This window comes from Dermacentor albipictus, chromosome 6 (genome assembly GCF_038994185.2).
Source record: "Dermacentor albipictus isolate Rhodes 1998 colony chromosome 6, USDA_Dalb.pri_finalv2, whole genome shotgun sequence".
Classification (NCBI taxonomy): Eukaryota; Metazoa; Arthropoda; class Arachnida; order Ixodida; family Ixodidae; genus Dermacentor; species Dermacentor albipictus.
The window spans coordinates 97,365,215-97,377,666 of NC_091826.1; the positions used below are offsets into that span (position 1 = coordinate 97,365,215).

A 12,452-nucleotide genomic window follows, 5' to 3' on the forward strand; every position below is an offset into this window, starting at 1 on the left:
TTATCGAAGGCCCCTTTTAGGTCGAGTGCGAGCAGGAGGTGTTCTCCTCCCTTCAGGATGCCCTTGAGAACTTCTTCCCTTAGGATTAGGAACGCATCTTGAGCCGAAAGTCCCGGCCTGAAGCCAAGCATGGTGTGCGGGAAGAGGTCACCGTCCTCTATGTAATGTTGGAGGCGGGTTTCGATGACCCTCTCGTACAGCTTGCCGAGGCACGAAGTCAGCGAGATGGGACGCAGGGCGTCGTTCGCGGGCTTCTTGCCGGGTTTGGGAATGGTCACGATTTCCGCGTGTTTCCACCCGTTTGGTACGTGGCCCTTGCTCCAGAGTTCCTCGTTTAGGTATTCGGTCAAGTCCTGGATGTGCATCGGGCTCAGGTTTCTAATCATGGCATTGGTGATTTTGTCAACTCTGGGAGCTGTGTTGCGCTGGGAGGTTCGTGCCGCGGCATACACCTCTTCCGCCGTGATGGGAGCGTCCAGTTCTGGTCTTGGTTCTCCTTCATATTTTAGGAGGCAGGGTTGTATGGGGTAGCTACCCAGGTACCTGGTTTTTAGGGTGTCAATCAAATCCTGGTCGTTTCCGGGGAACTTGTGAGCGATTTCTAGAAGCGTCCGACTAGTTGTCGATTTCGCCTTGTCGGGCTCGATCAGGCAGCGTAGGATGGCCCACGTCTGCGCCGTACTCAGGGTACCCTTGAGCGAGGTGCAAAACTGTACCCAATTTTGCTGCGTCAGCTCATTTGCGTAATTTCTAGCTTCGTCTGTTATTTTCTCGATTCGAAGACGTAGCTTCCGGTTTAACCCCTGTCGCTTCCACCGTTTGAGGAGGCCCTCACGGGCTTCCCACAGGTGTAAGAGCGGGCGGTCGACTTCGGGCGTCTCGACCGTGCGCTGGATGGTTTTAGTGGTTTGGATGTGGGCGTCCCGGAGGTGCTGCATCCATTCCGCTATGTCTGTTAAACCGTTTTCGGGCGGGGGGTACTGCCTGAATGCCTCCCAGTCCGTAAGCCTAATTTCGCCAATTGTTCTCTTGAGTTTCGGCGTGGATACCGAGATGCTGAGGATATAGTGATCGCTGCCCAATGTTTCGCCCAGGTGCGCCCATGAGTATTCCCTTACGTTTTTGACAAATGACAGGTCCGGAAACGTGTCTCGACTTACACTGTTGCCTACTCGGGTTGGTTGGAGGAGGTTGGTTATCAATTCGAGGCCCATTTGGTCAACCGCATCGAGGAGCGACCTTCCCTTTTGCGTGTCTTGTTGGTAGCCCCAAGTCGTGTGTCTAGCGTTCATGTCTCCCACAACTACCAGCTGGTTGCAGCCAGCGGCTCTCACGCTGTCGTAAATGATGTTGCGGAAGTCGTCTTTCTGAGCCCTCGGCGGACTGTACAAATTCAGGATGAAAGTGCTACGTCTACCCCTCTTCTGCGGGAGGACTTCCACTAGCACGTGATTAATGTCATGATGTTGATAATGTTGTCCCACGGCCGTCACAGTTTTGTGCACTAAAACAGCGACTTTCGGTGATCCCGCGTGTTTAATTACGTAGTAAACCCGTAGCCTGATCGGCTGGTTCCCGACCTCCTGAAGGCAGATGACGTCGGGGGGGTATAGGTGATTTTGGATGAAGAGTTGGAGTAACTTGCCTTCTTGTTCAAAGAGCGACAATTCCACTGCCAGATCTCGAGGTGTTCGGGCGCGCTGCGTGTGGTGTTAGCCATTGCTGACGTTCATGCCACCACCGTCGCAGTTGTCGGCGTCCCTGACGTCACCCGTGTAATTTATGCGCCTGTACGCCTTGATGCGTGGGTTGCTGATCTCGTCGTCGACCCGCTTGCGCGAGCCAAACTCAACGTTGCGTATTCTTCTTTCGAGGTCTTCATGGCTTAGTGTGTTCTCCTTGACTTTATTGTTTAATTCGCCTATCTGGGGAAGCATCTGTTGTATCGTAGCATAAATAACTTCGAGGGTGACTACACTTGACTGGACTGCCGCTGCCGAGGCCGCACAGGGGAGCGATGAGGGCGTGGTGGTTCTTGAGGGGGGAGGAATGGAGACGGCGGGCTCGTGGCCTATCGTTCCGCTTTGCGACCCTGCCTGTGTGTTGTTGCTGGTTTTGCTTAGCAACGCTTCTAAGCGTTGCATGCGTTGGTTTAGGTCGTTAACCTGAGCCTTCAGTTTTTTATTTTCTTCCCTGATGCGCGTACATTCTGGGGAGCATTTACTTTTTTCACTGGTATTTTGAGCGGAGGAGGTACTAGACTGATTCCGGCTCATTTTGTTGTTGTTGGCTTGGTTCTTCTGTTTAGACGTGGATGTCGAGGTAGAAGGCTGCCGCTGCCCTTGCTTCTCTCCTAGCTTTGGCCACTCCGAGCGGAATCGGGACCTGGACCTGGACTGGGACCGGCATCGGGACCGGGACCGAGACCGGGACCGGAACCGAGACCGGGACATTGACCTGGACTGGGCCCGGGACCTCGAGCGGCTCGCCGAGGGTTCCGAGCTGAACCACCGTAGGCCGCTTCGCCTTGGCCTTCCTCCATCATTGTCGTCGTCTTCCTTCCTCCTTCCGGGTGGAGGATGCTTCTTGGTGGTAGTGCTCTTGTTTTTTAGCTTTTGCTTGCACTCGCGAGACCCCGTGGCGTGGGCTTCGCCGCAGACGGCGCACTTGAGCGAGCACTCGTGGCCGTCCGTCGGGTCACGCGTCCCGCAAGCGAGACAGATCTTGACGTTCGGGGTAGGACAAACGTCCGATCGGTGTCCCATGCGCTGGCACACATAGCAGATTTGTTTTGTGGGCTTGTAGGCGTGGCACTCGGTCTCCCCTCCGTAGTAGTAGACGTATCGTGGAACTACGTGAGAGCTGAACGTGATCAAGGCTGTCTTGGTCTTTCCCAGCATGCGGGCCTGCACGATTTCCACGCCTTGGGTCCTAACCCTTAGGTGAGTCATAAGCTCCTCGGGCGCGGTATCCGGGTCGATTCCATGTATGACGCCCCGGGCCACTCCGTCCGGTGCCGCAACGTAAGAGTTGACTTCGTAAAGGTTGCCGCCCAGCACAATCCGCGTGATCTATAAAATTGCTCTTCGGAGGTACGTGCTTCAACCAGGATCCGAATATGATATGCACCATACTGGGCAATTTTTTTTTTGCCACAGAGGCTCTTAACAGGCACCTTAATCTGAGTACAAAGGTGTTCATCTCAAACGCATAAACATTGCTATGCTTAACCAGCGAGAAAACTGTCCGCACCGGCATCCACCATGCAAGACGATTACTTTCAACCAAGAGCCCGCAGCAGCGAGGGACTTCGTGCTGCCTGTGGTTTTAAAGCGAACGGAGCGGCGAAAATGCATCGGTCACCGAGCTCTCAGCACATGCTGCGCGCGGCCTGTTTCGCCGATCGCTTTCGAGATACGAACCAGCGCGTATCTCTTCAACGTTAACCCAGCAGCGGGAACGCAGTGCGCCAAGCTATCAGCAGTCGGAACTCCCTGTCGGCATCGCGGATTGCTTTCAAGATACGGTCTGCGTTGTGGTGCCATACGGAGCTGCCAGCGTAGTAAGTTTGGTCACGCTTGATAATGCTTCGACGTGGAGGGATAAGGCGCTAAAGAGCGATAACCCCTTATCGGGTGCCGGGTCTGCGAGACATTAAATGCAAGATAGCACTCTACTGGATGCGTTGATCCTCTCGTTTAGCAGAATCAAAGTTGTCCGGTACTCGCGTCGATTAGTGCCGAAAATTTCTAGGGGCGCTGCAAGTATGTGAATGGGTACCTACATACACGTCCTCCTTTCATTATATGAAGACTGGTAGCTTTTTATCGGCACTATTTTTTTCTTGTACATTTACTGGACCACATTTATAATAGCCTAGTCACGTTTAAAATGCGTCACGCTATCCGTCGAGTTTAAACAGAGCAAGCAATTGCCGACATGTCCTTACCTTCGCCGTTGTCAAGCAGGCGGACAGGGCAACTTAGTCGCTGCGGGTTGCGGACCACCGCCATCACGTCTGCATCCAGGACAACGTGGCCTGCTTTGCCCAAATCAACGAATATGATTGCGTCCTCTGGTTTGCTGACGTTGCTCTCCACCACGCCAGCCAAAGCCACTATCGGCTCATTGTTGAGATCTCTGATTTGGGACTTGACCACCATGCTGATAACGACTCGAACCTTCGTTGAACACTCCACTTGAAGCGTCCACGTACCCGGCTTAAAAAGTAGATCAATCGATGAGTCAATAAATTATGCAGTCAATCATCCAATCAATTTATTAGTAAAAGAAATAGGTAGAACAAAGCGTTGCTGCCTTGCGCTATTCGCGAACTCAATATATATATAGTTGAAGAAATGAAGTGGCGCACTTACGAAAATTGCCTGTTTAATAATTCAACGTTTTGGCCATGCCACGGTCAAAAAGTTTAATTATTTAACATGCAATTTTTGTAGGTGCGCCCCTTCGTTTCTTCAACTACCTATGCACGGAAACCTACAGAGCTTTTCATGAATTTATATGTATAATCTCAAGAAGTGGAGGACAAAGCGACTTGTGTGTGCGAGCAGTGACTCGAGGCTCGGCTGGGCACTCTTGCACGCGGCCGGCCAGGACGAGGGTTTACTGGTGTGATTGGGGGGACCATGCCGTTTCCACAGTGGTGCCCAACGTGGGACACCGCCTTTGTTCCGGGATGAACCGTGATATTTGTGAAGGCGGGCGTTGCCCACATTCCACGGCCTGTAGCTACGCCTGCTTTGCCTGGTACGTCACCATCTCCACGGTACGAGCTACATGTCTGGTGTTCGCTCAGGCACGCTTCCCACAGCTCCCTCTGTCACCGTCATCCGATATGGCATGGGACACTGGGGTGGAGCAGTCCCCTACTGGCTACGGAAGCTTCCGGCGACACCGTTGGAGAAGGGATTTGCCTGCTCGGTTACTGTATCAACGCGACAAGTTTTAGAGGCACGCATACCACGCATGACGCCAAACCCAGTGGCACGACCGCGTCCAGCGACTCGGAGCCGTCGGAGAGCGACGACGCATCGTCGCGACTCCGACTGGGCCATCGTCAGTGGTCCAGTCCTGACTGGATCGTTGACGGTAAAACAGCCGCCAAGGCACGCACAGGCAAGCTGTCGAAGAAAACGGCTCGGAAGAATCGCTCGTCGGGTAGCGAAGCCGAGACCGAGAGTGGCTAGTTGTCCTCGTCCGAGCACGAAGAGGGCGAAGTCTTGGTCTGTCACAGCGGTTCTTAGGCGCCGGCCGGTGGCAGTGGCAGTGACGACGGCGATGGCAATTCCGATGAAGAGGAGTTCAATGGCGGTTACGACGACAACCTCATGGTCACTCGAGGTCAGTTATCGGCGCTCGTGGAAGCGGCACCGTTCGAGCGACGAGGATCTTCATGTGCGATATTCCATTCCTGCTACCTGCGTGGTTCTCTGTCGTTTCGCCTCTGTTCGGAGAAATGGCAGCGAGTGGTTAGATGCTACTTCTGGGGACCGGCTGCATGCACGCATCAGGACGTGGTAGAGGAAAGACCGGACCAGGTGTGCTTCCGTGAATGGTTTGGGGCCTTCTCGTACCTGCAAGGCCTCGACAACTCGCAGTATCGACCACCCGGTCTGCCACATCTTCGCGAAGCGTACCTCCAGGAAGCTAGGCAGGTTTGTGGCCTTCGGGTTCCTGGAAGAGCTTAGCAACTCGGACGTTGCCTGATCCGCCGATCCTCGTTCGGGTGCAGCTGTAGCTGTAGCAGTCCAGCGGATGACAGCCGATGTCAGTTGAAGGGGCTAATGCAACTCGATGCCGACGAACCCAAGCGGCTGCGTAGGGAAAGATAAAGGCAGCAGATCGGCTTGCGAGAGGAGGAGTGGGGATTTCCAGCGCTGACAGTCGAGCCATGAGCGAGAGAACTTCTCAACGTAGCAATACATCCCTTGCCAACAGTACGAATGTCGTAGGCATGATAACTTTTGAAAACTTGCGAGTGTACACTCCGTGTATCGGCGTGAAATGCTACGCATATGGCTGAACGGAAACTGCGAGTTTCTACTAATACCCATTGGCGCTCGTCGGGATTCGAACTGCGTTATGATGCAGTTTGTCGCAAATGTTGAAATGGCGAGCTTGACGACGCAACGTGCAAGTGGTTGGTAGTAGTGATGGACCAGAACGGAACTCTATAATGCAGTATCTCCAATGGTCATTACGCTGCTCAGATGCGATGGTAGCAAGACCGAGCGAAGAAACGGCAAAGTGGGATAGTGAGCAGAAGTCATTGTCATCAGGCAAGGGAGAGAGCGAGAGGGCGTTGTTGTCAGAATGCTGGCGTCAACTGCAGTGCAGCACGCGGATATCGTAGTCCTGCTCATCGGTCAAGATGCACTGAGGGGTCATTCAAGGAGGACAACCAACATTTTGCATCATAATACGTAACTCCATCAAAGCGACGGTCATACATATAAGGCCTGAACTTGGTGAAAGCCTTGTTGATGCCCAGGTATACATTTTCTGTCACAGTGCAACTTATATGAGCTTCCTTAAGCGTACGTCTTGCATAAGGCGCTACATTTATGGAAACTCTCATTTGCGCTGGGTGAAAATTGAGGCGAGGCCAACACCGCTGGCATCTGTGTGCACCTCGGTTGGGGCTGTCAGATTGTAATGGCGTAAAATTGGTGGAGACGTTAGCAAACGACGCAGCTTTGTAAAGGCCTCATCGTGCTCGAACGAACAAGAAGTGAGAAGCCGTTGCTTCTAAGTAGCTTTGTCAGGGGCGGTATGATGGCGACGAAATTCCGAATGAAACGTCCGAAGTAAGAGCACAAACCGATGAAAATGCGTAAATCTTTGATGGAACTTGGCGTTCTGAATTTAATGACGGCCCCAAGTTGGGCTGAATCGCGGAGAATTCCCTCCTTGGATACGCCGTAACCTAGACTTGTCAGCTGAAGAGCAGCAAATCGGCACTTGAGGTTCATTGGTAGCCCAGCGTTTGTTAAATGTTTTTAAACAGACTGGATTCATTCTAGGTGTGTGATGAAGTCAGGAACAAGCACAACAACGTCGTCGAGATAGCACAAGTTTGTGCCATATAAAGCCTCGTGGAATCGTGTAGATCATGGCTAAAATGTTGCCGGCGTATTACAAAATCCAAAAGGGATTAAGTTATATTCGCAAAAGCCGTCACTTGTGACAAAAGCTGTCTTCGGCCGATCGGCGTCTTGCATTGGTACTTGCCAATACGTTGAGTGCAAATCTAAAATTGAAAAAAATTGTGCTCCTTGTTGATGGAGAAGCCGCTAGGGGGCCACGGAGTGCGGACGCGCGTCGCACCGGCTCCGCAAATTTTCTATGCTTTTCGGCGAATTATCTACAACTATCCTGTTCACGGTATTCCCAGCTGCTTTCGAAAGTTCTACGGACTCTCTAGATACCAGATTTCGGCAGGTGAGCCCGTTTTCCGGCCACTTTTCGAAGATTTTCCGCGTCGCCACGTCGGCACGACAGCCAGGCTGGTAGACAAGGCACGGTAGGCCTAAGCGTCAGCGGAGCCCCGATCCGCTGCGTCGGCTTCCGAGATGGAAGTCGTGCAAGTAGACGGGGAGGAAATATCGCCGACGGAGCTCGGAGAACAGCAGGGATGGTGCGAGATCAAGCGTAACACCAAGAAGGCGGCGGGAGACGCCGACCCTGCGACGAACCAGCAAGCCGCGACAGCGTCTTCCAAGAAGGCGGCGTCTATAAAGCAAGCGACGCACTACGTGCGGAAGATCACCATGGCGAGCCGAATGCCCAACCTACCCACGGACGACTACAAGATCATCGTGCGGCCCCGGGACGGCATCAACGTGTCGAAGTACCAGAAGGACCGCGTCCATTGCTGCATACGCAACGCAGCAGGCGTGGGACGCGAGGCAGCTGAGGAGGACAGCGTTTGTCTCAATGAGCGCCAAAACGTGATAGTGGTGAGCACTCCGTCAGAAGATCGCGCTAGACGATACGGCAGCATTTGCAAGCTGCGCATTGGCGACCGCGAGTTCGAAGCAAGCGCCTACAGAGCGGCTCCGGAGAACACATCCAAAGGTGTTATCAGGGGCATATCGCTAGACGAAAAGCCGGCGGACGTCGTGAGAAGTCTCGTGAACCAGCGAAACCCTAACGTCTTGCATGCCAAGCGCATGGGGAACACGAGCAACGTGGTCATCCTCTTTGACGGCTACTACGTGCCCCGTTACGTGAACTACGGCGGGATGTTGATGAGGTGCTCTCTCTACAAGAAACAAATCGACATGTGCTACGAGTGCGGTCGTCTGGGACACAGGACCGACGTGTGCCCCAACCCGAACGACAAAAAGTGCCGCGGGTGCGGATGCAGCAACCCACCCGACGACCATCGGTGCGAGCCGGTGTGCCAACTGTGTGGTAAGGGTCACCTTACCGGGGACCGCAAGTGCAAAGCCAGGTACAAGACGCCGTACCTAGTCAAGCGACGACAATGGGAACGCAGAATGCGCGAGGAGGCTGAGGCCGCTTACGCCAGCAGCACCTACGACTGCAGAGAGGAGAGCTACCGACAACGCCCCACACAGAGACGAGCTAGCGCCGACAGCCGCTCGGCCTCGAGGGAGAGCCGTGCACGTAGCCGCACTCGCTCCCGCACTCGTTCTCGAGCCCGCTCTCGCACCAGCTCCCGCCCCCGCTCGGTGAGGCCTCGCAGCAGGTCGACGGCCCGTGCCAGCCATGCAGCTGCAGCGGAAGATGGACGAGGATCCAACCCCCCACAGGTGAGCTAGGCGGCGGTCGCCTCCGGAGGCGCACCTCGTGCGCCGCTATCGCGAACCGAGACTGCCATTAATAGAAACCCCGGAGCAACTAGAAGCAGCAGTAGCGCTCAGAGTAGCAACTACGGAACAGAAAGCGTGTTACAGAAGCGACTGGATCAGTTAGAATCCGTCATCAAAACACTACAGCAGGAAAATGCTAGGCTAAAGAACGAAATTACCACGTTAAAAGGGGCCCCAGCAACCCCCTCTCCTCCTCCTCTGACCAAACCAGTCGCCGCAGACGCAGCTGCTCGAACGGTCGAGAGCGCGGAGGAAGTCATGGAGGCGCAGGACGCACAACCCGCTCCTACTAAACGCAAGGCGCTAGACCCGCAACAGACCGAGACCACATTGCAAACGCGCGAGCAGAAACTCCGCGAGCGAGTCGACAGACTCGAAGACAAAGTAGACGCGATGATGACGCAACAAGCGCATCAAACAACGCAACTGAACCGCGCAATCGCTCAGCAAACCGCGCAAACCGAACAGCTGAGCAGTGCAATAGCACAACTCACTCAAATGGTTGCGACGCTCCAATCGCGCATAGACAATATTGAAATGCGGCTCCCGGGCGCAGCGGGTCGCCCGGTACGGACGACTGGGAAACCGTACCTTAGGCCGATACCGGACGAAGAGGTGCAGGATCAGCCGGACGGCAAATAATAATGCGGACAGTCACGATGGCTCAACACACCACACAAACACAACGCCCACGACCGCGTAACACACAGAACACGTTCACAATCTGGCAGTGGAACTGCAAGGGGTACAGGAGGAAACGGGGGCATCTTCAACAATTCCTACGCAACCGGGAACGGCCTGACGTAATCCTATTACAAGAAACCAATGACGCGGTCATGCTGGCCGGTTACAAAGCGATCGATGAGGCCGTGACCGCGGGAGCACCGCCGGCCGCTGCAACGCTAGTGAGACGCAACCTCACCGTGGCGCAACGCGAACTCAAGAACGTTAGAATACCGCACGTGCTGATTGAGCTTATTCCGACGAAAGGACGCGGTCTGTTTGTATTGAACGTGTACAGTAGACCTAAAGGCAAACACCGCTTTAGCACGTTACTGCGAAAGGCGAGCGAGGCAGCCGGCGACAGGCCCTTAATCATCGCGGGTGATTTCAACGCGCCTCACGCGGCGTGGGGGTACAAGTACGAAACGCCGAAGGGTAAGCGCCTGTGGGAAGACGCGCAGAATGAGGGGCTGGAGCTCGTTACGGACCCTTCCGCGCCCACACGCAAGGGCAACAGCGTATGTGCGGACACTTCGCCTGACCTTACGTTTACGAAGAACGTCGCTGGCGCGCGGTGGCATAACACCCAGGAGGACTTGGGTAGCGATCATTCGGTGATCGAGATCCAGGTCGATGTGGGACCGCACTACCATCACCATGGTCATCGGGACGGCACCAAAGGCAACCACTGTCGGCTGGTAGAATGGGACGCGTTTCGCAAAGCCCGGAAGGAGCATAATCGCGGCAGCGATGCTATCGACGACATCGAGAGCTGGACCGCGACGCTCAGGAGGGATGTCGAAGCGGCAACGCGGGAAGTACCGCAGGAAGCACACCTAGAGGTGATAGATAGTAAACTCCTACACATGTGGGAAGCCAAGCGCAGCTTACAGGACAGGTGGAAGCGTCAACGACACAATCGAACGCTACGCAGACGCATAGCACGGCTAAACAGAGACATAGAAGTCCACGCATTGCAGGTATGCAAAACGCAATGGGAGGAGACGTGCAACGGTATGGAAAATCAGCTAGGAATGGCCAAGACATGGCACCTCCTCCGGCACCTCTTGGATCCTGAGGAGACCAAATCAGCGCACGCTCATAAGATTAACAAGCTAGTACACGACTACGAAGGCACGTCCGCGGACTTTCTAGAAGCCGTGCGAACCCGTTACGTCAAGGCAACTAGCCCCGTCTCGCATCCGGCGTACGCGGGGAAGAGTAACGTGCAGCTAGATAAAGACTTTAGCGTAGCAGAGGTGAGGGCGGTACTGCACAAGCTCAACAGAAAATCGGCGTCGGGCCCGGACGGCGTAACCAATAAAACGCTCCGCAACTTGGACGACGAGTCGATAGAACGGCTGACGGATTACATTAACGTGTGCTGGAATGCCGGCGCGATACCGAGCTCGTGGAAAACGGCGCGCATGATTATGATCCCCAAACCGGGCAAACGGGTACAAATCGACAATCTTCGACCAATATCCCTGACGTCCTGCGTCGGCAAGGTCATGGAACACGCGGTTTTCACTCGCCTTACCAACTACCTCGAGGACCGAGACATGCTGCCGCACACGATGCTGGGGTTCCGTCGTGGCCTTTCTACGCAGGACGTCATGATTCAACTCAAACACCACATCGTAGACAATCCCACGCGATCCACAAAAGCAATACTCGGTCTTGACCTCAAAAAGGCGTTCGACAACGTAAAACACGCTGCAATACTTGAAAGCATACGAGCATTGGGACTGGGCGAGAGAACGTACGACTACGTACGGGACTTCCTTACGGGTCGCCATGCCCGCATAGTGATCGGCGGACTGGAATCGCAAGACATAGACATTGGTTGCACGGGCACACCGCAGGGCTCTGTCATCTCGCCCATGCTCTTTAACGTCGTGCTTCTCGGATTACCCCAGAAACTGGCAGAGATAGAAGGCCTCCACCACAGCTTGTACGCCGATGACATTACGCTCTGGGTTGCTGAGGGAAATGACGGCCACGTAGAGCAAACCTTACAGGCGGCCGTCGACGCGGTGCAGGAGTATCTACGTGACACGGGCCTCGAATGCTCCGCGGCCAAATCGGAGCTCCTGCTTTACAGACCCACGCGCAGGGGTCGCAAACCCAGGAGCTCCGATTCCGCAGCCGAGCACGCCGACAGAGAAATTAGAGTAGTCACATCTGACGGCACCATCATCCCGCATGTTCACAAAATTAGGGTACTGGGCTTGCACCTGTCGGCCAACGGCCACAACGGCGAAACCGTACGCAGACTAGAGCGTGCGGTCAATGAAACGATCCGGTTACTGATACGCATCACGAACAGACATAGCGGAATGAAAGAAAGCAATACGATCCGCCTGGTACAAGCGTTCGTAACCAGTCACATAAAGTACGTCGCCTCCTACCTCAAGTGGCAGGTGGCCGAACGAACTAAACTGGACCGCCTCATCCGCAAGGCGTACAAACGTGCCATAGGATTGCCGATCAATACCAGCACGGATAAATTTCTCGAACTGGGTTTACACAATACCCTAGACGAGATAATAGAAGCGCACAACATCGCGCAGTACGAGCGTTTGTCAAAAAGCAGAACCGGACGACACATTCTCGAGACGCTGGGCATCAGCTACTACACACAGCAGGGCGAAAAGGTTGCGATACCCATACCGATTCGCGAGCGCATCGCCGTTTCGCCGTTACCCAAGAACATGCACCCGACGCATCACGCTGGCCGGCGCAACAGGCGCGCGCGAGATTTACAAAAGAAATACGGCAGCAACAAAGAAACTGTCTACGTAGATGCGGCCCGTTACGAGCGGCAGCGTGGTTTCGCGGTTGCAGTCACGGACCATAGCGGAACTTGCG

The 12,452-nt window shown here is 54.5% G+C and overlaps 1 protein-coding gene across 4 annotated transcripts in view; it reads right to left on the bottom strand.

Moving 5' to 3' along the window:
- The window catches only part of LOC135907506 (calcium-activated chloride channel regulator 1-like), a 157,528-nt gene that overhangs the window by 23,441 nt on the left and 121,635 nt on the right, over window positions 1-12,452 (bottom strand). For all 4 annotated transcript variants that reach the window (XM_070520905.1, XM_070520906.1, XM_070520904.1 and 1 more), the window contains one exon: window positions 3,950-4,220. In XM_070520905.1, the coding sequence (XP_070377006.1) occupies window positions 3,950-4,220 (271 nt within the window). The remainder of the gene's footprint in view (window positions 1-3,949; window positions 4,221-12,452) is intronic.